This window comes from Hylobates moloch, unplaced genomic scaffold, assembly GCF_009828535.3.
Source record: "Hylobates moloch isolate HMO894 unplaced genomic scaffold, HMol_V3 SCAFFOLD_20, whole genome shotgun sequence".
In the NCBI taxonomy this organism is placed as follows: Eukaryota; Metazoa; Chordata; class Mammalia; order Primates; family Hylobatidae; genus Hylobates; species Hylobates moloch.
Genome location: NW_026652295.1, coordinates 13,012,092 through 13,039,744, shown reverse-complemented (window position 1 = coordinate 13,039,744; position 27,653 = coordinate 13,012,092). Strand labels below are relative to the sequence as shown.

General features: G+C 34.2%; 1 protein-coding gene across 1 annotated transcript in view; it reads left to right on the top strand.

Moving 5' to 3' along the window:
* The window catches only part of RANBP9 (RAN binding protein 9), a 92,835-nt gene that overhangs the window by 46,864 nt on the left and 18,318 nt on the right, over positions 1-27,653 (top strand). Inside the window, exons 4-10 of the mRNA XM_058432675.1 lie at positions 7,748-7,800; positions 9,297-9,464; positions 13,879-13,901; positions 21,873-22,057; positions 23,988-24,100; positions 25,270-25,378; positions 26,823-27,013. Of these exons, the coding sequence (XP_058288658.1) occupies positions 7,748-7,800; positions 9,297-9,464; positions 13,879-13,901; positions 21,873-22,057; positions 23,988-24,100; positions 25,270-25,378; positions 26,823-27,013 (842 nt within the window). The remainder of the gene's footprint in view (positions 1-7,747; positions 7,801-9,296; positions 9,465-13,878; positions 13,902-21,872; positions 22,058-23,987; positions 24,101-25,269; positions 25,379-26,822; positions 27,014-27,653) is intronic.

Here is a 27,653-nt window from a genome sequence, read left to right as displayed (position 1 = left end):
GTTGCCCAGCTGGTCTTGAACTCCTGGACTCAAAGCGCTTCTCTCACCATGGCCTCCCAGTTTTTTTTTCCTTTGGGATTACAGGCATGAGCCATTGTGCCTGGCCTATTCCTTAATAATTTAATAGGTGTAAAATTGTTTTTATTGTGTTCTTATCTTTTCAAAAATGTGTTACGTTTTTGCATGCTGTGCTCCCAACCCCATTTCCTTCGTAAACCTTGTAGCTTTTATTGCATGATTTTGTATAATGTGATTTTTTTGAAACTTATATGTCATGATATAGCAGACCTGACTGTAATTGTTTTATACGGTATCTCTTCTATTCCTCTTTTCATCAGTTGATCCATCTTAATCTTTGATACATTTCGGTGTAGGTATACTTCCCCCCTAATCACTACAGCATGTATATCATTAACTAGAGTTTGATGTCAGCTTACTTCTCTTTGTGTGTGTGTGTGTGTGTGTGTGTGGTACAGTTTACATTTGGTGAAATGCACACATCTTAAGTGTACTCTTTGATAAGTTTTGCAGATGCGTATGCCCATGAAATGCAAACCTCTATCAAAGTATAGAATATCATCATTCTCAGAAATGTTCCCTCATGCTCCTTCCTACTTAGGCCCTTGACCCACCCTTTCAGAGGCAGACACTGTTTTGACTTGTTTACTACCGTAGAGTGGTTTTTCTTGTTGCAAAATTTCATATAAAAGGAATTATATGGCATATGCACTTCTTGTATGTAAAGCTTCCTTGGGTGAACATGACATTTTTGAGATTGATCCATTTGTGTTTATCAGTAATTCTATTTTTGTTTTTGTTGCTGAGTAGAATATACCACAATTTGTGTATCTCTTCGCTTGTTGATGGATACCCAGGCTGTTTCAAGTTTTTCCACTATTGTGAAGAAATCTGCCATGAGCCTATTTGTACAAATTATTTTGGTAGACACATCTTCATTTTTCTTATGAGTAGTATTGCTGGGTCATGGGGTAGGCAGGTGTTCAGTCCTATGAGCAACTGCCAGCCTTTGTTTCAAAGAGGTTTTATTGTTTTAAATTCCCATCAAAAATATATGAAGTTCCTGTTGTGCCATATGCTTGGCAACACTGATGTTGTTGGTTTTATAAATTGTAATTATTCTGGCAGGTATGCAGTTGTATCTCAGTGTCGTTTTAATTTGCATTTTCCTGATGACTGACAATTTGGAGCACATTTTCATGTACTCCTTGGCTATTTGCAGTGTCTTATTTTGTGAAGTATCTATTCAGATCTTTTGTTCATTTTTGAAAATTGGATCATCTATGTCTTTAGTTAAGTTTTAAATTTTGCTGAAGTTTTATTTTATGAGTTTACTCTTTTATGAGTCTTCCTTTTTGTGTCCTAATAAATCTTTGCTTTATCCCTAAGTCGTTAAGGTAGTTTTACATGTTTTCTTGTAGAAGCTTTGTAGTTTTTAACATTTATATTTAGGACTGTGATTCATCTTCATTGGATTTTTGTGTATCGTGTGAGATAGAGATTAAGGCTCACTTTTTTCTACATGGATGTCAGTTATCTTATTACTATTTGTTCAAAAGACTTCCATCCTCTTTTGGACTGTCTAGGCACTTTTGTAAAATATTAAATGACTATAAATGTGGGTCTCTTTCTAGACTCCTTAATCTGTTGCATTGATCTATTTGTTGATCCTTAAGCCAGTACCATACTATTTAGATTACTCAGCCCATGCTATGTTTTGAAGTCAGATTGTGTAAATTCTACAGTTTTCCAAGCTTTTTTGGGATGTTTTAGATCCTTCACGTTTCCATATAAATTTTACTTATTTAATTTTAATTTTTTATAGCTGCATAATGAGTGTCCATGTTTTGGGGGTACAGTGATGATACATTCATATGATTGTAAAGATCAAATCAGTGTATTGGGGGTATCTATTACCTTAAATAATTGTCTTTATGCTGGAAACATTTGAATTATTCTCTTCTAGCTATTTTGAAATGTGCAGTAGAACATTGTGAACTATATTCATCTTACGGATCTATCTAACACTAGGTCTTATTTCTTCTATTAAGCTGTATATTTACATTCATTATCAGCTTCTATACACACTTTAGAATCAGCTTTTCAGATTAAAAAAAAAAAAAAAAAGAAAACCCTATTGTGGTTATGCTTTGGATTGCATTGACTCTGTGATCAGTTTGAAGAGAATTGCAGTTGAGGTGCCCAGTTCATAGGCATGATATGTTTTGCCATTTATTTACATCTTTTAAAATTTCCCAAAGTGATAATTGGTAATTTTGAGTAGAGAGGGCTGCATGTCTTTCGTTCGATGTTTTGTGTTTTCTGATGCTGTTGTAGATAGAATTGGTTTTTAAAATTTTGTTTTTCTAGTATTTGCTGCCAAATACAGTGGACTTTGTATATTAACTTTGTATTCTGCAACCTTCTTAAATTCACTTATTCCAGTTATTTTGTAGATTCCTTAGAATTTTCTTTATAAGCAGTCATATATCTGTACATAGAGCCAGCTTTCTTTTTAATTTTTATGCATTTTATTTCTCTTTTTTGCCTTGTTGAAATGGCTAGGATTTGTAGTATAGTGTTGAATAGGAGTGGTGAGCACTGGGCTTCTTGCTTTTTTGTTGGTCTCGGAGAATAGTGTTCAGTATTTTGCTATTAAGCATGTTAATTTGTACAGTTTTTGTAGGTACAGGTTGAGGAAGTTCCCTTGTTAGTTTGCCAAGAGTATTTATTTTGGATGGTGTTAAATTGTATCGGGTGTTTTTACTGCAGCTATTTCATGATAGTTTTCCCCTAGTATAGTAAAATACATTGATTGGTTTTGAATGTTAAGCCAATCTTTTGTTCTTGGGTTAAACACTGTCTAGTCATCATATGTTATCATTTTGATACATTATTAGAATTTCTTTTTATTTACTGACCTTTATGTCTCTGCTATTTTTAGCGATTATTCTAGATTTTAATATATATCTTTTTTTATAACCTGTTGAGAATTAATATTGAACCATTTTATGTAAAATATAGAAACTTGCATTTCTACATTTATCACTTCCTCCTGTCCTTTTTGCTGTAATTGTCATATGTATTACATCTATGGTATGTTATAAACTACACAATACATGTTACCATCTTTGCTTTAAAGGGTCATGTTTTAGGAAAATTAAGAGCATTTTTTTAAGTGTAGATTTGCTGGCAACACATTATGTTTTTCTTTTATCTGAAAATGTTTTTGTTTCACTTTTATTCTTAAGAATATTTCTCTTGAAAATAACATTTTGTGTTGGCAGGCTTTTGGGTTTTTCTTTTTAGCACTTTTAAAGATTTCATTTCACTGTCTTCTGGCCTTCATATTTCTAATAAGTCAGTGGAAATTCAACTCAGTGTTCCTGTGAAAGTAATATGTCGTTTTTCTCTAGCTGTTTTCTGCATTTTTTTTCTTTTTTGTTAGTTTTCAGCAGTTCAGCTGTGATTTGTGCCTAGGTGTGGTTTTCTTTTTATTTAATTAATGTTTGCTGAGCTTCTTGAATCTGTACGTTTTTGTCTTTTACCAAATTTGGGGAATTATTTTCAATTTTTTTTCTGTCCTATTCTCTTTTTCCTTGGGATTGGTTACATGTATTTTGATACTGTTCCAAGGACTCTTTCCCCCCATACCCCTATCTTTTTTTCTCTGTCCTTCAGCTAAGGTCTGTTTTCACGTTACTATTTATTTTGCCATCTTCAGTCTGCCATTAAGTACATCAGTAAAGATTTATTTCATAAAATTTTCAGCTCCAGAATTTCTATTTGGTTCTTGTTTTTGTTTGGGCTGCTGTAACAAAACACCTTAGGCCGGGTAATTTATTATATAAACAGCATACATTCATTGCTCACAGTTCTGGAGACTTGAAAGCCCAAGATTAAAAGGCTCCAGCAGATTCAGTTTCTGGTGAGAACTCTCTGCTTCATAGAAAACACCTATGTGTCCTTACATGGCAAACAAGCCTTCTCACGCCTCTTTTATAAGGGCAAAAATCCCATTCCTGAGGGTGGAGCCCTCATGACCTCCCAGAGGCCGACCTCATAATACCACCATATTAGAGACTGGGTTTCAACATAAGAATCTTGGGGGACACACACATTCAGACCATAGTAGTTCCCTTTTTATTGATTCTTTTTCTTTTCTGGAATTTCTTTTCATTCAAAGCAAGAGTATTTCTTCTCCCTACATCTTGTGCGTTGTTAACAGTACCTGGTTTAAATTTTTTTGTCTGCTAATTCTCACATCTGGATTGTCTCAGGGCCATTCCCTCTTTGTGCTTTCTTTTGAACATGGATATTTTTTGTTCCTTTCTATGTCAGGTAATTGTGTCCTAGCACATTATGTATGGATGATAGATTTTAAAACTCTGAATAGTATTGTTTAAATCAATAATGACTTTTAGTGATATATTTTGTCATCTTCTGTGCTGATTGTTTCCTTGTCCATGCCTTTATTCTATTTTCACTTGTCTCCCTGCTGCTAAAGCATGTCCTCAGATAGTTCTTTTGTGACAGTCTGTGTATAGTAAACCATTAGCTTTTATGTGTCTTAAAATATCTTATTTTTTCCCTCATTCTTGCTGCATTACCTGGCACCTAAGTTCTAGGTAGACAGTTACTTTAAATACTTTGAACATATTGTGCCATTGTTTTTCGTCATCAGTTGTTGCTGGGGAGAAGTCTGAAGTCAGTCTAATTGCCATTCCTTGCTAGGTAATCTGCTTTTCTTTCTGCTAGCTTTTAAGATTATGCCCGTGATTGATATTCTACAGTGTGTCTTATGTGTGACTTAATTTTTATCTTCCTCAGTATGTAGTGTGTATTTTCAATTCAACAACATGTTTTTCAATTCTGGAAAATTACTATCTAAATTATCTCAGCAAATATTGGTACACCACTGTCCTTATATCTTAGTGATTATTTTTTTCTTTTAGTATATTCCTAAATATAATTATTTTTATGTTTTTTTAAAATCATACTATCCATTAGGTGATATCTAGAATGAATTCATATTCCAGTCATTTATTTTATTGGTCTTTTTCTTTTTTCTCATTTTTTTTCCCACATGCCTGTTGTGTCACATTTGTTGATCTTATATTTTAGAATTTTGTCCTTGCAGCCTTATTTTGATTGGAAAGTTTAACATTTTTCTTCATTTTGCTCATCTGGCTTTTTCTATGCTTATTTTCTTTCTTACAGTTTGTACTTGCTTTTCAATTCATTCCTCCTAATCCAAAACTAGGTTTGTATTAGAGTTTCCAGGTCCTTGCTTCAGCATGATATTGAGAGTATTGCAGATTCTGTCATGGATCCATTCAATAACTAACTGGTTTAGATCCTGGTTAAGAGGTTTCTCCTCTCTTTCCCCTTAACTACACCACAATGTCAAATAAGCTCTAGCTTAGGCAACAGGTGATATCAGTATATTCTTAGCCTCCTTTCAAGAGGAGAAGCCTATTCCAGCCTTTGGCTTTAAGCAGTAAGCATAGCTAATATTCCTTATGGAACATTTTTAGTCCTTGTTTACCCAGAGGAGGGGGAACTTTGAGCCACTGTTGAGTGCTCATAGACTCAGAGCTTTGCAGATCCACAGCTTATATCTCCATTCACAGCCTGTGTTTCTTCTCATCTTCTTGTGACTTAGCCTTTTTAAATAAAATGTAATACTTACATTTTATATTGTACTTCTAGCAAAGGGGCTGAATCAAAATACAAACTTAATGAGCCTTCTTGACTAGACATCTATGTGTTGTTTCTTAATGTTTTGTCACTCTTGTGTCACTTGGCGTATGCTCATAGTAGTAATACTGCTCTTGTGAATCTAACTATGAGTTTTAATTTCTAGTAGGGAAAACTGAGTTTTCTTTTTTAAAATTTTGTCTTTTGATCAAAATTATACATTTTTACATATGAACTTTGAAATAATTTTGCTCAGTTTTAAAATTTCTGTTGGAATATGTCTTGAAATGTATAAAATGTATGTCTACATCATTTTAGAAAGGTTGTCCTCCTTTTTTTGTTTTTGCCCTCCAGCCTGGGTGACAGAGTCCTGGTCTATCACTCAGGGTGGAGTGCAGTGGTGTGATCATTCATGGCTCACTGCAGCCTCAACCTCCTGGGGTCAAGCAATCCTCCCACCTCAGCCTCCCACATAGCTAGGACCACAGGTGTGCACCACCATACACAACTGATGGTTTTGGTTTTTTTTGAGACAAGATCTCCCAATGTTGCCCAGGCTGGTCTTGAATTCTTGGGCTCAGAAGATCCTCCTGCTTCAGTCTCTGAAAGTGCTGGGATTCCAGGTGTGAGCCTCTGTGCCTGTCTGAAAGATTGCCATTTTTATGCTCTCAAGTTATCCAGATGTTTACTATATCCACTTATATACAGCTTTTAATATGTAATTCTGAGCCTTCCTTGAGAACCTTACTCCTGTTTTATGTTTTCTGTAGTTATTGTGGCTGTCCAGCTGGCTATACTAGAAGAAATATTAAAATGTTCCTCTTATATATAGTCAGTTTGCCAGAATGCCTAAATAATTGTAAAAGGTTTTGGTAGATTCTGTGGTTTTCTATCTATATAATCATACCAAGTACAAATAAAGGTACTTTTATGTCTTTTAACATTTATACTAGTCATTTAGTTTTCTTATTTTATTAAGCTTTCTAAAGCCCCTAAAACAGTATTTAACAATTGTAAGTATCTCTTTGTTCTTGATTTTAGTGGAAATGCCTTCAGTGCATTTTACTGTTGAATATCTTGCTTGCTATATTTGGGGGAAAAGTCTCATAGTTAAATAATTTCCTGTTATTCTTATTTTATTGGAGTTCTTATTAGGAATGGTGGCCAAATTTTATCAAATGCCATTTAAAACCTTGATAAAAATAATGGGCGATTAGCCTTTTAACAAACTGGATTCAGTTTGCTTTTTATTTTGTTTTTCTTTTTGTGTTCATACTCACAAGTGTATTGTGTTATGTTTTCTTCCTTTGAACTATCTTTATCAGGTTTTGTTGTTAATGTTTTATAAGCACTTGAAAAATAACTGAATACCTGAATAATCTTTCCTTGTGTATTGTGTGGAGATTGTTTTGTTCTAATTTTATAAATTGATAATAAAGAGCCCTCTGTTTAGGTAGATTTTGTCAATTTGCTCAGTTTTAGAAAGCTAGTATAGAAAATACATACTTGGGGTAATTTTATTAAGATATTTTTATGTGAGTTTGAAATTTTTTCCAAATGTGAATCTATATTTCCGTGTGTGTGTGTGTGTGTGTGTGTGTGTGTGTGTGTGTGTGTGGTCTAAATTTGTACTGTGCCCCTTGGGAAACACATTTGTTTCCTTAACATTTTTTTTTTTCCTTCTACAATCCCTCTGTGCTTTTTTGTGAGAAATCTTAATCCCAAACATTTATCTGTAAATAAGTTGGAGAGATTTTTTATAGGTGTCAGTAGAGTGCATAGCTGTATATTAATGCTTTGTGTGTATTTATGAATTATTACCATATGAGTTTGCTGTGAAGTCTGAGTATTATTGGTACTTAATATTGCCCATTGTTGTTACATAATAAATTGTAATAAAATTTTTGTTGCTACCTTAGGAGTTCCAACTTGGGCTTGGTTCTGATATTGTTTGAGATTGTTTGGTAATTTATACATACATGACTATAATAATGTCCTTTTCTTCTCTCCCCCCCACCCCCGCCAACAGTTACATGGGAATTGGTCTTTCTGCTCAAGGTGTGAACATGAATAGACTACCAGGTACACTTGTAATTGAATTACAGTATTATGTCTTATGAGTAGCTCTTTCTGGTTAAAATTTTCAAGTAAGAAATTGTAATATTTAAAGATACTGATTTTCTGTGTTTTTCATCATCATTATGAATTTTAAGTGAAAGCTGAGTGGGGTTTTTTTGTTTTGTTTTGTTTTTGAGACAGAGTCTCACTGTGTCACCCAGGTTGGAGTGCAGTGGTGCAGTTTTGGCCCACTGCAACCTGTGCCTTCTGGGATCAAGCAGTTTTCCTGCCTCAGCCTCCCGAGTAGCTGGGATCACAGGCATGCACCACCAGACCCGGCTAATTTTTTTATTTTTAGTAGAGATGGGGTTTTGCCGTTTTGGCCAGGCTGGTCTCGAGCCCCTGACCTCAGGTGATCCACCTGCCTCGGCCTCCCAAACTGTTAGGATTACAGGCGTGAGTCACCATGCCCGGCCTGCTGAGCGGTTTTTAATAAATTTAAATTTCACACTATTTAGTAAAACATATAGTATATATCTCATGCTTTTTTTGTATTTTGATATTTTTAAGTTTTAGTAAATAGTAATATCAGCTACTTTAAATATTTTAATGTGGCTGGTTATATTGGCTACCCATCATATTTTTGACTTTTAACCCATCTTAATGTTCAGGGAATATCGACTAATACTTAAACTAAGGAAGAGATGAATTGAGATGGCAGACCTGTTTCCCAATACCACATATCAGAAGGAAGTGATTCTTGGATTATGTCTTCTAATACTCTCTTTGCTAAAGTTAAAAATTAATTTTGGTGACACTTTTTGAGGTACAAGGCAAAACTGTCAATGTAAAACTACGTGAAGTGCCTTAAACAAACCAAGACAATGTAGTTGCATCTGATTGTAATCACATATGTTACCTTGACATACTTCCTTTTGTACCCTTTTGCTTAAAATTATACTTGAAAGAGGGTTTAATTGAGGTTTTTATTATTTGAAAACTCCTTATAGAAGTAACTGATAAGGTAGAAATCTCTTAATGATGATATAAACGTATCTGTAGTTTGGTAAGACCACACCCTGTTTGGCTTTTATATTTGGATCCCAGTCTTGAGAAACTTGCAGTGATTGAATAGGATGTAATCTCTTATGTTATATAAAACGTGTATGTGTTTCTTTAAATCAAAGCAAAATTATTTTGGTGTATTAGCAAACGGAATATGCACAGAAAATGTGTCCTCCTGTGGTTGTTGCATTTATGTTTGTTTTTTCTGGTAGGGGGTTCTCTCTGTTTAATATTTGTTTTAGTGTTCTGTGTAGCTATTTTTCTTAAATTTGTAAACCGTATTTTAATATAGAATAAATTTTGTAGTGTAATTTTTGAGAATTTAAATGTACATTAGGAATTTTATCTTTATATTATCTTGTACTGTTCTGATTTATCACTAGGTTATTAGTGAATAAACCTAGTACAGAGGAACCTTACTTTTCATTGTAAATATGCCGGAACTTTCTCCTTAGGTTGGGATAAGCATTCATATGGTTACCATGGGGATGATGGACATTCGTTTTGTTCTTCTGGAACTGGACAACCTTATGGACCAACTTTCACTACTGGTGATGTCATTGGCTGTTGTGTTAATCTTATCAACAATACCTGCTTTTACACCAAGAATGGACATAGTTTAGGTACTGAGATAATATATTGCATGCAAAATAACCAAATATTGAGATTATTACACTTCCAGGATGGTAGTTGTATTTATTATGTGATTCTCCTTTATAGATAGATGCCTCTGGAAATGGTTTCTTCCTTTTTCCCAGGCAGAAGCTAAGGAAATGGTGAATATTTATATTCACCGTCTTTATATTCTGTGAAGGCCATCTATATAATACATATATGTATAGGAGTTACCGTAGAAATAATCCCCACACTGAGATACTTATTCTAGAAATAGAAATGCCAAGAGTTTTCTGCTTTAAATAAAACGCTACACAGTATAATCTAATTCTCTGGGTAACAGGTGCTAAGAAAAAGGGGCAGTCAGTTGTTAGGATAGTGTGGGGAATAGTAACAAAGGAAGGGAAAGCTTGATGCCACAAGCATATGAAGGGCATCAACACACTCAAAGGTCAGATCTGCTAACAAAGATGGCTAAGTTGGTAACTACAAGTTTGCTGTATGGAAGGAAGCAGAATTAAACAAGCAAACAGTGACAAAACTGAGAATAAAAAAACTTATGAAAATAAAATAGGTTATGGAAAACTTGAAACCCATACATTGTAAGACTAATGGTAAGTTAAGATTTACAGTGGAATATTCATGTACCCATAGCACTTCAAATTTAAAGTTATATGTGGTCGTTATATTCCTTTTTCTTAGAAGTTTTTTTTTAAACTATAGAAAATATAAAGGATAGTAACACTGATGCTTTTTGTTTTATAAAAAAAGATTTCACATTTTACTGCTGGAAAAATCTTTGACTCAAAGCAAATTATTTTTATTGAGGTAAAATGAAAGGAAGCAAAAACTAAGGAACCCTAGAAGGCAGAAACTGCTTATAAATAGTATTTAAAAATTAGACTTAAAGTAGTATGCTTAGACGTATAATAGATGTTCTTTAACACAAAAGCTGTTTTTTCTGTTATTTCATAGTATAAAAGAAAATTCTGAATTTCTGGCTGCATTGGCAATACTCTTTTAAAAGTGTTTCAATAAAGTTAACTTTTTTCATATTCAGCTTAGCATTTCTACTTCTGATGACTGATTTTTAATTCTGAAGTCCTTCTGTATTATCTGACTTAAAAGTTTTTCTCAAGTCCACAAGAGATCCTTTTCTCACTAGTACAATAATGTTAAGGACCCCATGCAAATTATGTATATTTATGTGTGGTTTCATTGTTGTGGCCACCTGGTTTCCAAGAACAATACAGGCCTCTTGAATTTATTTGTTGTTACTATTCTGACTGATCATATAATCTTAGTTGGCTTGACTGCTTAAGATGTTTGAATTTTTGAATCCGGAGAAATCTGCTTTTAGGTACTTTGGCTCAAAAACCAAAAAATACATTTTTAAAAAACCACAATCTCTTTAACATAAACTTTTTAAACTTTCCAGAGAAGAAATTTCATTTTGGGAGATAAGACAATCACAGGTGATAATGATTTTATTTTTTCCCTATTTTCACAAATATTTAAATTAAATTTTTCTCTTGGCTAAGAAAGCTATTTTTAAAATGTAAGATGTGTCTTTAAAAAGGTGCATCTAATGATGGAGTCACATCATAAATTTTTATTTTTTGTTAATTTTTGAGACGGAGTCTCCTTCTGTAGCCAAGGCAGGAGTACAGTGATGTGATCTCAGCTGAGAACCTCCACCTCCTAGTTTCAAGCGATTCTCCTTCCCCAGCCTCCTGAATAGCTGGGATTATAGGTGCGCTGTCACCCCCAGCTAATTTTTGTATTTTTAGTAGAGATGGGGTTTCACCATGTTGTCTAGGCTGGTCTTGAACTTCTGACCTCAAGTGATACACCCGCCTCAGCCTTCCAAAGTGCTGGCATTACAGGCATGAGCCACTGTGCCCAGCCCGCATTTTAATTTTAAGTAAACCTGAATGTTTGGCATTATTCATTCTTAAATTTAATAAATATTAAGCACATAGAGAGATGGTATAACAGTGGTTAATAAGAGTTCTTTAGTCAGACTTGCCTGGGATTGACTCCCGGCTTATGCCAGGTAACCATATGTAAATTACTTAACATTTCTGTGCCTCAGTTTTCTCAGTTTGTCAAGTAGGATCACCGTAATACCTATCTCACTAAGGTGGTTAGAGTAAACTGCAATAGTATGTGCACGGTTCTGGCATCTAGTGAATAACCATTAAATGTTATTTAGTATCATTGTTTGTCAGCCCCTGAGCTAGGTTCCTGGGATCTACTGGTAAACCATTGATGAGCAGAAATTACTTCTGTAGAACAGGAGTCTACAAGCTATGGCCAAGTTAGCCTCCTGTTTATTTTAAAATAAAATTTCATTAGCAACCAGCCACACCTACTTAACATGTTGTTTGTGGTTGCTTTCCTGTTACAATGGCAGAGTTGGATATTTGTGATAAAGCCCATATGGCCTGGAAAGCAGAACATATTAGCAGCCCTTCATAGGAAAGCTTTGCCTACCTCTGGTCTAGATTCTGGCATCTTCTAAGATAAAATACTATTAAATATGTAGTTACTATTCCCTTATACTTCCTAAATGGATCATCTGTACCCAAAACCTGATACATCTTTAGTTTCTGTCTCATGGAAGATTTTCAGAATATATATTTGTTTACTATATACAGAAAAATAGGTTTTATTTGAGAAATAAGAGAAACATTGCAGTATATAGGTTAATGTAATGTGATAATTTTTTACTTTGTTTTATTGAATATCGTTCACCAATTGAAGATCACTTTTCAAAAAGCCTGACAAATCAGGAAATTATGAATATAGAAAATTGCTTTCTGTGTAAAATTCAAATAGTTATGCCATCTTGTTAAAGTGGCATCTTTTCGTGGTCTGATTGAGCAAAAACGTGTTGTGGTAACTATATTTGGCCGTGTTAAAAAATGTTAACCTTTGGAATTAATTTTGAATTTTTTGTTAGAGTTTTTGGTAAAGTGAAGATTTCAGTAATTACAGACACAAAGGATTTTTGCTAAAGGTGGAATATACAGTCTTCATTATAACTAGACATCTTTGAGAAAAATAATTGATTATTTTATGAAAAATATTAGAAATATGTATAGTTTATAGTATATTAAAATATTCTCTTGCTTTCTGTATTCTTTTTACTTTTGTGAAATTTTTGGGAAAATTTTTTATTTGGGCTGATAGTATTTGCTTTCTGTGTTATTAATGAAGTTAAATGTAATGATAATGTTTTACATGGGGAAAACAGGAACCCTAACTTTGCTTTCCTTTTAACAAGCCACCATGAATTTACTAGTTTTTAAAAATCATAAAAACAGGGCTTTACTAACTACAAAGCATTATTTTTTACACATTATTTTAAAAGTGTAAAATTTATTTTCAATTTGTCTTTTAACCTTATTAATAAATAGAGTTAGATGTTTTCTGTTATTGCAGCACAGTCATAGAGGAATAAAATGTCAAGTAGGAAGAGACCTTAAAAACAATTTAATGGAAATTCCCTCAGTTTTGAGATAGTGATCAAGACTGTAGAAGCAGTGGTGCTGGCTTGGTTTTAATGTTGGTTTTAGACTGGAAGAGTTGAGATCAGCTGACTGACTCACCAGTACTGCTCTCCCATTATTCTAGAGCTAAATCTCTAAAAATATATCTACAGAAATACTTTAGTATTTTCAGCTAAGTTGTATATTTGAATATTTGAAAGGAGGTCGTTAAATTGTCACGTTGGTTGACAGTAGACTTATTCCAATGATATTGCCATTGCTCAAGTTGTATCTAGAACATGACTGTTGTAATTACTGTCAAAAGGTATTCAAGAGAAATTCTCAACTGTGCAAAATCGTTTATCCTTTGAGGGAGGAATTGATTTTTCCCACCAGTAAATCATAAGTTAAAGAATTTGCTTTCATAAGAAACATTTTTTAAAGAAGCAAAAATATACTGTATTTTCCCTTGTTTGCCTTTTATAACAGAAAAACTCTTTTCTTTCCACCTAAAATTATTTAAAAGCTAAATCTAGACGATGATTATTAAATGGTGAGGCTACAAATTGCAACGTGGGGGTAAAAAATAAACTGTGACTATTTTGCAACCAACTTTCTTAATGTGTTTTCTAATGTAGCTTTGAAGATATATCTAAAAGTATTTCAAAAATCCTGGAGACAGTGGCAGCATCTCAGAAATAAAATTTGTGTATGACTAGCAAGGCTGATTATCTTGAAAGGGGACAGCGTTCGTTCACTCAGACATATGTTAGTATTACTGATAAAAAATTAGTCTTGTTATTTTTTATTTAGGCTTTAATGTTTTTTCTTTTGCCATTTGTTTCCTCCTTTTAGTTAGAAATTCAGCTTGTCAGTATAGTCTGCTTTGAAAAACAGCTTCTAATGCCACCTTTTTTTTTCTTTTTAGGTATTGCTTTCACTGACCTACCGGTAAGACTTTTTTTAAAAGCAATTTTCCATTTTTAATTAAAGGAAGTATAAAGAAACTGATACTGGGCATATTTAGAAAGTTTAAAATACAGTCTTATTGATATTTATTAGGTTTATATGACATGCAAAGAAGAGATCTTTTCTCTAATCACCTTGGGTGTAGACCCTCAGAAATTAAGCTCCAACTTGCACTGGATTCATTGTATAAAGGAAAATAAATCAGAATTGATTCTCAAGTGTCTTTAAATGTCACCATTCATTCATTTGAAATGTATTTCCTTGGACTTTTCAGCAGAAGGCTGTATGGCAGTTCTAATGGTTTATTCATCCAAGCTATATAGAGGCCTACCATGTGGCAGGTTAAGTGCTTGGAATATATTATTCAACAGGTAGTAAAGATCTCTGCCCTCTTGGACTTTATAGTATTCAACCCGTGAAAGTTAGAGAATAAGCAGTACTTGAAAAACAAGTAAAGTAGAACCTATTTTAAGGGTGTTAAGTATACTTTGGAAAGAAAGGGAAAAAACAGAGAATGGGAATATCAATGGTAGGACAAAAGGTTGTACAAGTTGCTCCCCTTTGCTCAAGGTGAGACTTGAGCTGAGGCTTTTGGAGGAGTGAGGGAGTCTGCCAAGTAGATATGTAGAGCAAGAGTTTTCCAGGCAGAGGGAAGTTAGGGAAAAGGTGCTCAGGCAGGAGCACACATGGCTTGTTTGCAGAAGAGTGTGAACTGTGTTAGAGAGGAGTGAGGAGGGCAGAGCATATGTAGTAGTAGATGATCAGAGATAATGATGGGGTTGGGGGTAAGCTATTAATAGATCATCTAGACCTGGGCAAGCCATTGGGAGGGCTTGGAAATTTACTCTGAGTGAAATACAAAGACATTGCGGACTTTTATTTGTCATGATAGGACTTCAGTTTTTATGGGATCACTGTGATTGCTTAGTTGAAAAATAGACTAGGCCGGGCATGGTGGCTCACACCTGTAATCCCAGCACTTTGCGAGGCCGAGGTGGGCGGATCACGAGGTCAGGAGATCAAGGCCATCCTGGCCAACACGGTGAACCCCCGTCTCTACTAAAAAAAATAAAAATACCAAAAATTAGCTGGGCATGGTGGTGGGTGCCTGCAGTCCCAGCTACTCAGGAGGCTGAGGCAGGAGAATGGCACAAACCCAGGAGGCGGAGCTTGCAGTGAGCCAAGATTGTGCCACTGCACTCCAGCCTGGGTGACAGAGCAAGCCTCTGTCTAAAAAAAAAAAAAAAAAAAAAACTGTGTGGGAGTAAGGGTAGAAGCAAGGGGACCTGTGAGAAGACTATTGCAGAAATTCAAGCAAGGGGTGACAGTAACTCTCTTCAGTAGAGGTTTGATTCCACGTATCTTATTTACCAAACCCAAGGCACTGTCAGTTGTAGTCTCCGTCATCTGTGACACCAAGGGGGAAAAAAACTAACAAACTGTGACATAATGCTTCCCTTATCACTTAGCATTTTTATTTTATACTCACCGAATGATCTCTTAGGGTTATTTAAACTTAGATTTTTAATCTGTGTCTCTTTGTAGGTGTTGCACACCTAAAAAGGATGAGATAAGCAATATAAATTAAGGTATTCCTAAAATTTCATGTTCAGAGTCTAACCTTTTAAATCAGTTTTTTTAAGAGTGGATGCCATGATTTTCTTTGATCTCACTCTGTCACCCAGGTTGGAGTGCAGTGGTGTGATCTTGGCTCACTGCAACCTCTGCCTCCCAGGCTCAAGGGATCCTCCTACCTCAGACTGCCAAGTAGCTGGGACCACAGGTGCACGCCAGCATGCCCGACTGATTTTTTGTGTTTTTGGTAGAGATGGGGTTTTGCCAGGTTGCCCAGGCTGATGTCCATGATTTTCTATGTGATACTATCTTCTCTGTCATCAAGAACATTTTTTAAGATTACTCTGTTATGTCTCTGGGATTAATCTCCAAGCTGCTGATTACATCGTGCACATTTGATACTGTCACTTTCATGATATTAACTGATATCACGAAAATAAAAATTTCATCAGGAAAAGCAATTCAGTCCCAAGAGTTTTTCAGTGAGCTCATTCTTTAACAAATCGCTCCTGTGCAAGCATTGACAGCTGTGTCATGACAGCTGCCTGACCATAGTAAGGTGTCGTCAATTATAAAATGCATTCCAATTTTCAGAGATGTTTCGAGAGAGATGATGGAAGATTCAGAGGTAGAGAATAGATACCAAATCTATAGATTATTTGTATCCCTTAATAAAATCCTAGGAAAAAACAAATCAAACTTATAATAGAAAATAATTTTAAGCCAAGGAATATTTGAACCCTACCAATCAAAAGTACTCTTCAAGAAGCATTATTTGGCTCTGGGTGTCTGAGGTGGGAGGACTGCTTGAGGCCAGGAGTTCAACACCACTTTGGGCAATATAATGAGATCTCACCTCTACCAAAAAAAAACACACACAAAAAAAATAACAACAACAACAAAAAAACCCTGCCACATTATTTAGTAAATAGTAATGGAATTAAGTCTTTATTATTTAAAAAAAAAATACATATTGTTAGGACTAAGTGTAAAGTAAGTTCTAGGTGGATTAAAGAGTTAAATTTTTAAAAATCTCAAAATAATAGTAACAAAAAATATGATTCTTTTAAAAATCCAACTGAAAACCAAGAGAATTGGCTAATGGATTGGATCTGAAAATTACATAAGGTCTGAGAATTGACGATTGTACTTAGCAGAGTAGAGGTCATTGGTGACCTGGACAAGAAAGTTTCAGCCGTGGGATGGAGACATCCTGATTGGAATGGATTTTAGGAAGAGGTGAGTTATAGACAGTGATAACTCTGGAGGACTTTGGCCACAGTGAGGAGTAAAGAAATGGAGTAGTAGCCAGTGGTGGAAGTGGGGGCAGTAGAAAAAAAATTAAGTTAGGAGATTGAGCATGCTGATGAAAATGTCAGTGTAGCATAGAAAGAGGTAGACAGATGTGTAATTGAGGGAATGGGCTTTTGAGAAGAGCACTGTGGGGACAGGCAGAGTGTGTAGGTGCAGATTCTGGTTGGTGGGTTGATTTGGTCTTTAACAGTTAAGAGACTCTGGTGAGAATGCTGTAAGTTTCATTTGGAGTTGGTTAAAGGGTTTAGTGACTTTTTTTTTTTTCTTTTGTGGCACTAAGCATGTAAAACCAACTAGTCAGCGTGAGCTTTTGTTGTTGTTAGCTTTCATTTTCTTGCTCATAGATAGAGGTGATCATTTGGAAAAAGCTTGGTTGGTTGTAGGCAGGTTGATTATTTTCTCTCCCACTTTTGAGTCACCAGTTATGTTTTTTCCCTCAGGTAGCCAATGATCATATGCAACTTCGTTTTAACAGTGGGTATGGTGGTGGTTTTAGGTTTCCTTTTAGTATAGTATTTTTCATTTTTAATACTGTAGATCTTCTGGGACTTCCATAGGCTTCACATATCAGTTCTTTCTTTTAAAGGAAGCATCAAGGAAGTATTTATATCTTCTATACCTGTGGTCTCTCACAAGCTACCCGTACCATTGAATCCTGAGAGAAAGTATATTTGCAGAAAAACCAGTTTACCTAGATTGTTCTGCACCTGTTATGGAACATGAGTGTTTACACAGCTTTGAAAACCTTAGATTTTTTTCAAAATAGTCTTTTTTCCTCAGCTTACCTCACCAGTTTGAGAAATGACATTAAGTATAACTAATTCAGTTTGGGATTTAATTATACAATTAAATTATGATAGTTGCACAATTCTGTGAACATACTAAAAAACATTGAAGGCTGTTGCTTTTTAAAGGTTTTTGTTATAGTAGCTGTTCTCATTTTAAATGATGCTGTTTTCGAATTCTGGGCACTGACTTGAAATCTACTTTTTGTGGATACATTATTTATATAGTCATTTTTATTAGAAGAGATCTAATGTAGACCAAAGCTTGTGCTATTGAGAATATAAATTTATATTGTGTACATTTAGCTTTTAAGCAATTTCTGGATTGAAAGTATGTTTTGCAAGTTAATAGAAATGTTTTCCTATTCTTTTCATAAAGAACCTATTCTGTCTATGTACTATTCTACATGGGCGGGAGTATTTTTCTGGAAGACATTATTACATATAAATCTACAGTGACAATGCACCTGCTGCATGGATGAACCTTGAAAACATGCTAAATAAAAGAAGCCAGTCATCTGGGCGCGGTGGCTCATGCCTATAATTCTAGCACTTTGGGAGGCCGAGGCGGGTGGATCACGAGATCAAGAGATCAAGACCATCCTGGCCAACATGGTGAAACCCCATCTCTACTAAAAATACAAAAATTAGCCAGGCATGGTGGCATGTGGCTGTAGTCCCATACTCGGGAGGCTGAGGCAGGAGAATCGCTTGAACTCGGGAGGCAGAGGTTGCAGTGAGCCGAGATTGCGCCACTGCACTTCAGCCTGGGCGACAGAGTGAGACTCTGTCTCAAAAAAAAAAAAAAAAAAAAAAACCAGTCATAAAAGATCACATATTTTGTTGTTCCATTTATGCAAAATGTCCAGAATGGGCAAATCCATAGAGTTAGAAAGTAGATTAGTGGTTGCCAGGGGTAACGGGGAAATGGGAAGTGGCTGCTGATGGGTACTAGGTTTCTCTCTGGGGTGATGGGATTGTTATACAATTTAATTACAATAGTTGCACAGTTCTGTGAACATACTAAAAAACATTGAAGGCCGTTGTTTTTTAAAATCTGTAATATAGCAAGTTAAGGACTATGTCCTTAATCATCATCTCTCAATTCTCCAGTTTTAAGGTTGAGTAAATGATATAACAATTATACTAACTTTTCAGTGAGCCAAAACTGACTTAATATTACTAAAAGTTTTTTTAATCTATATCAGGTTACAGAAGTAATGTATAGTATTAAATACTTAAATGAGAAATGTTTATATATACAGAAATGTACAAAAGAGAAGTTCTTCATAATCCCAGTCTCTTTGGCTATAATGTTTGTTTTAACTTGAATATATATCCTTTTAGACTTCTTTCTAAACACATATAAGCCAGTATGTTCATTTTTTAAATGTTTATATGAAAGATAGGGCCATACCATATGCAATATGTTATACCTTGCTTTAGTGTGTATAGGACATCTTTCTGTGTCCATATATACGTTTTTCATTCTGTTCTTTTTGCTTGCTTTTATGTTATCTTACTGTATTAACTTACTACCACAATTGATTAATTATAAAATGAACTTTTTTTTTCATATTTTAGTATTTCTGAAATGAGAATGCACTGTAGAATCAATGGCTGGTCAGAGTTTAATTTGCATTGTTTTCCTAGACACAAAATAGTGATATTTATTACTATTAGATTTTGAGATTTGATGAATGTGGTATAATATCACGTATCTGTGAATATTTTAAAATTTTGTTTGCGTTATAGATAATGCTACAGGACATATCTTTGCACATACTTATTTTTCTGTAGGAATACACTCTTCCAGGTGAAATTACTTGGTCAATTTTAATAGATTTTTCCAGATTTCTTTATTAAAAGATTATGTCAGCTTACATTTCTGTGTACAGTAGATGAGAGGGTTATTTCCCCAATCCTTATCAACATTGGGTATTCTCAGCCTTTCAAGTCTTAATCTGATGTGCGAAAGTTTTTAAATCTTGAACTTTTAATTGATTTTAAGTGCACATTAAAAATGTTCATCTAAAAAGTTGAGTGTGATTAAGCTTCTCTTTATGTGTTGTCATTTTTATTTCCTCTACAAATTGCCTACATATTCATTGCCATTTTTAAGAATTTGAACTGGTAGTCTTTGTCCTCCTGAATTTTTTCTATATTTATAAAACACATTTTGCCATATGTGTGGCAGATTTTTTTTTCTAGAAAGTCATTTGTCTTTGCCATTTGTGGCATGTTTTGTCATAGGGAAGTTTTAAATTTTTATGAAATAGTTTTATCAGAGAATTCATGAATGTTGATTGTCTTTGATAGTGTTGATAGAATTATTTTTTCTGAATTTGTAAGAAAATTTAGATGAGCAGATCATTTTAAAAGTGTCTTTATTTAGACAATACTGAATATCATCATATATAAAACTGCTTAATGAACAGAATTGTCTTTCACTCAGTTGTTTTTGGCTTATATGCTTTTGTGTCAAAGTATCTCATAACTCTGTAGTGGTTGTTCTGTTTTTTGTTTGTTTGTTTTGTTTCTGTTTTTGTGTTTTTAAGACAGAGTTTCACTCTTGTTGCCCAGGCTGGAATGCAATGGCACAATTGCGGCTCACCAGAACCTCCCCATTCCGGGTTCAAGCGATTGTCCTTCCTCAGCCTCCCGAGTAGCTGGGATTACAGGCATGTGCCACCACACCCAGCTAATTTTGTATTTTTAGTAGAGGCGGGGTTTCACCATGTTGGTCAGGCTGGTCTTGTACTCCTGACCTGGTCAGGCTGGTCTTGTACTCCTGACCTGAGGTGATCTACCCGCCTCAGCCTCCCAAAGTGCTGGGATTACAGGCGTGAGCCACTGCGCCTGGCCTGTTTCTATAAAGTCTTTAGGTCCCAGTTTTCTCATTGGTGAAATGGGAAGGCTGTACTATCTCACCTGTTTTTGGCTTAAAAGTTTATAAACTTGTTAGCTCTGTTGACTATTAAGAATCAGTACATTTGCATACTTTGCTTTAAACATTTATTTCCATAATCCAGTAGTACTTTATTTTTTTGATATTTTGACATAATATTTTGTTTCTGATTTGTTCTGCTTGATTGAACGGTTGTTTTTAAGCACACCCTCTTTGCATTTTACTGTGAAATCTATTTAACATCTTATATTCACACAGAAATTATCCGCTCTTGATCTTTACCTTGTTTTGTACTGAAAAATACTTGTTATAACTATTAAAGATATAAGACATAAATACAGAAAACGAAAATATGATAGGATTTGGAGTTGCAAGAGGAAAAATCAGTTTTGGATGTGGTATCAGACAAACTTGTGTTCCAATTCCATCTCTGCCATTTGTTAGCAGAACGACCATGAGCAAGTTATTTAACCTCGAATCCTCATTTTCTTTGTCTTTGTAGTAGAAATAATAATAGTGGCCTCACAGAATTATGATTAAACCCTGGCATTCAGTAGCCACTCAGAAACTCATTCTCCCTTTAGATGTAACAACCAATTAGTGACATAGCCAAAAGAATGACTACTCTATTTTTTGTTTACTTGAAGTTATCACCTTTTCATCTTGATTAACCTTGAAACCATGGAGTGTACCTGAATGCATTTCTGAGTTTGAGTTTGGGTATATTCAGATTCATCCTTTTCCTCCCTTGAAATACGTATATTTGAGGGTTTTTTGTTTTGTTTTTTTTTAATATAGAGAATCTCCACTCTTCATGGCACTGTGGTTTGCTTATAGTTAAGGTCGTATCCCCTTCCCTTTGTAAAGTTAGGCATCCCAAATGTATAGAATGAAAATAGTACATTTAAGCTATTAAATGCCAGACTAGCTGAGATTATACTTTTATGATAACTAGCTTTAACATGCAGTTGATAGAAATATATCATATATAAAATCTGGGCTAAACCTAAGTTATGTGTTTATATTTGAATTTCTGTAACTACTATATGGCATAGTCTTAGAACAAGAATTACATCCACATGTATTAGTAGCATAATACCACATGGTATAATACAACGTTGTCCCTGAATAAATAAAATAGAAATCTTGGGTTGCTTTGTTTTTTCTTGATGATTAAATTGCAGGAGGTGATATTTTTTCATCTAACATATAATGTATTTTAGATCATTCGTTTTAGCCTTCTAATATTTTAATTGGCATTTTAAAATAGGAAGTAAATTTATAGTTCTATTCTTTTAAATATAACATTAAAAGAATTATTAAATCTAACATAAAATGGATAGATGTTTAATGAAATATGTTATCTTACAGCCAAATTTGTATCCTACTGTGGGGCTTCAAACACCAGGAGAAGTGGTCGATGCCAATTTTGGGCAACATCCTTTCGTGTTTGATATAGAAGACTATATGCGGGAGTGGAGAACCAAAATCCAGGCACAGATAGATCGATTTCCTATCGGAGATCGAGAAGGAGAATGGCAGACCATGATACAAAAGTAAGAGTGAAGAAATTTGAATTGATGCTATTCAGAATCTATTTTTTATAAGACATTTATTCTGTTGGTATCCATGGAAGCTTTTTAATCCACTAACTTATATACTGACATATCTATTATATTATTGATTTTAATCTCTCAACAAAAAGTAATTTACTCCACTATTTAAACAAATTAAAAACAATTGTTTGACACACATACAGAATTGTATTTCAGTCTGAATTTGATGAAATAAAATGATGTTAGGTCACCTAGGCTAGGTTAATTCATTTGCTATTCTTAGTAATAGGATTTAATGATTTCTGTAGGTTATACAATTTAACTTTTAATAATGTTAATGCAAAAGATAAAGTTGAGAGATAATCTAGATTTTATAATCAGGATCTGTGGTTTTTGGACATGAACTTGGCTATGTCCAAGCTCTTAATATCTGAACTATCAAAAGTATAGACTTAAAATTTAAATAAATACCATTAAATTTAAAAAGTCCTCTTCACTATTATAATCCAGGTCAAGAAAATAGCAGACTTTCAGATACAGTTGGTCCCACACATTTCATCTTTAATGTCCTTATAATTGCTTTGAATATTCTTAACTTTAAAATTGTAATAAAATGTTGGGGGTATTTTTTAGAAAAGAAAGTGATTGGGAGACGTGATGATGACTCTGAAAGCACACTTCGTCCCTGGAGCTATTACTATCTGTATTACAGAGATTGGACACTAGTTTTTTTGTCCAGCCCAGTTGAGAATAGACAACCCTAATGCAGAATCCTGTAGTCACCATGAACTGAAGCTAGAATGGGTTGTTCTGGGGCCACACTGTTTTAATGCTCTGAAAATGGTTACCACTGAGCATCATGGCAAGATAGTAGAAAACATTTAACCTTATAACCAGGATCCTTCCACCCACTTCTTCACTGAATTGATGTTCACCATGAACTCTTGAGAAGTCCATTCTAAAAGGTCCCCTCCCCCTTAAATTAATTTGAACAATTGGGTAAAATAAGATGCAGATCTGTTTCTTAGACATTTTTTCCCCTTTCCTCCCTCCACACTTTGCCTCAGTCTCCTCCTGGTGAACCACTGCTTCCCACCATTTTCTAACTGGCCCTTAGTAGTGTCAGGTGGAGGCAGGTTTAAAAATTGAATGTTTGGAGATAACAGATACTTGGGTTAATATTGTTGCATCACCAGTTTTTCTAACCACATCTTGTGGGTAGATGTAAGTATATGTTTTGACTACCTGGTACCTTTTTAAAAGATTATTGTCTTGGAAATGTGTCACTTACATGTAAATCATATTTGATAAATCTCTTGGGTAAAACTATAGTAATTGATTCAGACTAGAAGGCTGATTCCTCCTTTAATTAGTAGTACATTTATAGACATGTTCTGGAAGATCGTCTCTCTGGATTCACCTTAGTATTCTGTACATACTTTGTGATCCCATTTCATTTAACTGATGTGTAAAGAAGATGGTTGAACTCTGGAACATTAAGATTTAATCTTTTATTTTAAAGTTGGTTATTTTACAGAATGCCAGCAATACTGGAATAAGTCATATGATAAAGTCAAAACAGAAATTATGGTTAGTAGGGCTGAATAATAAGATAGGAAGGGACCTGGGGGTAATGAGAGTCCAAGAATCAAAGAAAAGGTCACTTAATGTCCTAGATTCTCAAGTAATATTTATTTTAGGGAAAGTAGTCTCAACATAGCATTTGCAGTTATCTTTTCGAAAATAATATGTGAACAGAACAAAATGCTGTTTTTCAAAAGCTTACTTTAAAGGTGAGGTTCTTAACGCCTTGTTTCAAGGAAATAGGTTCGTTTTTATAACACCAGAGTAGATTTTGTTTATATAAATTGTAGTATGAAGCATGTATTCTCTTCACTAAAAGATGTATGTTTCTTCTTTTTATTTTAAGAATGGTTTCATCTTATTTAGTCCACCATGGGTACTGTGCCACAGCAGAGGCCTTTGCCAGATCTACAGACCAGACCGTTCTAGAAGAATTAGCTTCCATTAAGAATAGACAAAGTAAGGACACTGTGGTGCATGGCTAACATTTGTTTTCAGATTATAGATTTGGTTACTTTAATTTTTAGAAATTTTATTTTTTTAATTAAAAAAATTTCAAATATATTAATTTAAAATGGATGCCTCTGAATTTTATTTTCACTGACATTTTTGAAGATCAGTTTAAAAATTCACATAGGACTATGTCAGAATTCTAATTCTAGAGAGATTTTACAGAAATTTTTGGAAGGAATGTCTTTACCATTTTTTTCTTAAAAGAAATCTTTTCTTAAGCTTTCAGGAAATAAACATTTAATAAAAAGATTTAAAAATAATAATAAAGTAGTCCTGATTAGTTGGAGGAGATAATATGTGAAAGAAATGTAAATATCTTTGAATTTAAATGGCTATCTAATACAGTATTGATCATAAGTATTTATTATTTAGATCCTAGTGCTGGCCTGTATGGCCAGAGATAAAACAGGTCCTATGTAACAATGGCAAGTCAGCATAACTGGTCCATAGTTAGCCATCCTAAAATTGGTGCTGTTTGTCCATCAGGGTGGGTATGACTTGACAAGAGTATAGAGATGAAAACAAAACAGATGGGTGAAATTAATGGATGAAAACAGCTGTTTCACAGGTCAATTGCTGTAATAGCACTGATTACATTGTGTTGTAGTTAATTGTGTGCTGTCCTTTTCTACTATTTTAATAAGCTCTGTTGAACAGAGATCACTTACTCATTTTGTATCCTGATCATCTAATTTAACAAATACCAGATCAAGTGAATGCTCAATGAGTCTCTGTTAAATTGGAATCTTACTCAAAAGCTAGCATTTTTTAGTCCTTTGTTCAGAAGGTTATGTTTGATAAGGCATTTTAGTATCCCTTTAAAACAGTCTTTTTAATCTCAGTGTTTGAAACTTCAATATTGCATAATAGGTATTTTAACTATATTACTTGTATGTTTGTGATTTTTAAAAAAATTTGTGACAGTACTTGTTTTTCTATGTGTGAAATGTTTCCTGGATTGCCTAATGGAAACTATGATGTTAGAGAAAGAAATTGAAATTAATCATAATTTATTTAAAGATTTCTTACTAACTCTCTTTCTTTTCTGAGGTCCACTAAGTTATGTTTTACTTACTTTTGTAAAAGTTAATCGTTTGCTTTCTTTTACTGAATAGGAATTCAGAAATTGGTATTAGCAGGAAGAATGGGAGAAGCCATTGAAACAACACAACAGTTATACCCAAGTTTACTTGAAAGAAATCCTAATCTCCTTTTCACATTAAAGTGAGTTTGCATAATAAAATGCTATATTATATATTATAAATATTTGTCATATGTTATGTAATAAAGACATTTTCATGCTTTTGTAATTTTAGTTTTTTTCCTTTTTCAAATATATATAATTTTGTAATGTCATTTAAGTAACATGTTATGAAAAATACTTTTGTGTTAAGGACCATAAGCAGAAGGTGTCTTTTGCTGTGTATTTGCTTTTATCATTCTGTTTATGTGTTTAAAAATGTGAAAATCTTATTTAGAAGATGGGTGTCTATTTTTCCTTCTCAAAAGTACCTTGCATTTAATCTCTCTGGCATTTTAAAAAATTGTGGTAAAATATACATAAAATTTACCATTTTTTACATTCACATCATTGTGCAATCATCACCACCATCTGACTCCAGAACTTCTCCATCTTCCCAGACTGAAACTCTCTATTAAACACTAACCATCCATTCATCACCCTAGCTGCTGGAAACCACCATTCTACATTTTGCCTCTATGAATTTGACTACTCATATAAGTAGAATCAGAGTATTTATTCTTCATTACTGGCTTATTTTAGTTAGTGTAGTAGCCTTAAGGTTCATCTTTATTGTAGCATGTATCAGAATTTTCTTCCTTTTAAAGGCTGAATTGTACTCCATTGTTTGGATAATACTGCATTTTGTTTATCCATTCATCCACTGATGGACAGTTAGTTTGCTTCTACCTCTTGGCTATTATGAATAATGCTGCTGTGAACATAGGTGTACAAATATCTGAGTCCCTGCATTAGATTTTTTTGGTTATATACCCAGAAGTGGACTTTCTGGATCATATGGTAATTCTGTGTTTAACTATTTTTTTAAATAGCCATCCTGATTTGACAGTTTTAATTGGTTTTATGAATCTTTGTTACTTAAAAAATGAGATGTTACTGAGCTTCAGATTTCAACTTGTTAAGCAGCAGGTATCCTTTGTAAGTCAAATGACAGAATTGTTTTGCTTTAGAGTAAGTAGAATTTAAAATGAGGCCCATTTTGGTTAAGAGGTTGAGAATGGGACGAGTGGGGAGAAAGGCTACGCTTTATATGTATCATATATACATAAAATCATGTCCTTAGGCACAGTTTGATTTGCTACCAAGCGCAAATGTTGTTTTGATTAAATTACTTTAGCCAAAAAAAATGGGGTTCATATCTTCTTATAGGTAAATTTCCATTTCCTGATTAAAGGGGGTAATATTATTATAGTGTCTATCACATTATATTCTCATTTTTCTGGAAATTCTAAAATTCTAAGCAATAAAGTATAGGATACCATATTTAATATTTTTAGCTTACTATCTAAAGACCAATCCTACTGATAAATCAAAGTTTTAAAAATATTTTTAGAAATCTGTTGCTATTAAATAAACAAAAGGCCATTTGAAGATAATGTCAAAGTAAATTTTTCTTTTCTCCTTTAGAGTGCGTCAGTTTATAGAAATGGTGAATGGTACAGATAGTGAAGTACGATGTTTGGGAGGCCGAAGTCCAAAGTCTCAAGACAGTTATCCTGTTAGTCCTCGACCTTTTAGTAGTCCAAGTATGAGCCCCAGCCATGGAATGAATATCCATAATTTAGCATCAGGCAAAGGAAGCACCGCACATTTTTCAGGTGAGATTTAACTTATGACATTACTTTTAGATTTTTCCTCTTTATACTCTTAAACCTTTTTCCTTTTGAAAATCTGTATATTTCCAGCTGGGTGCAGTGGCTCACGCTTATAATCCCAGCACTTTGGCAAGCCAAGGTGGGCGGATTATGAGGGCAGGAGTTTGAGACCAGCCTGGCCAACATGGTGATAACCCCATCTCTACTAAAAATACAAAAATCAGCTGGGCATGGTGGCAAGTGCCTGTAGTCCCATCTACTCGGGAGGCTGAGGCAGGAGAATTGCTTGAACCCTGGAGGCAGAGGTTGCAGTGAGCTGAGATCATGCCACTGCACTCCAGCCTGGGTGACAGAGCGACACTCCATCTATCTCAGAAAATCTGTATATTTCGTTTGTAGCTGTTTTCAAATGTGTATACTTAAGATTTTTCTGGGTGAAAAATTGTAGGTTCAGATTGACATGTTCTCAGTACCAGGAAGTCACTTGAAGAACAGCTGTTTCTGAGAGTAGGTTATTAGCAGACCTTCCTAAATGAAAGTCAGCATTCAAAATGAGTAGTCACTGGAATTAAATTACTGATTTTTAATAGTGAAAAGGTAATTGTGTGTTTTAATAAAATATAAATTTAAAGGTGATCCGGCT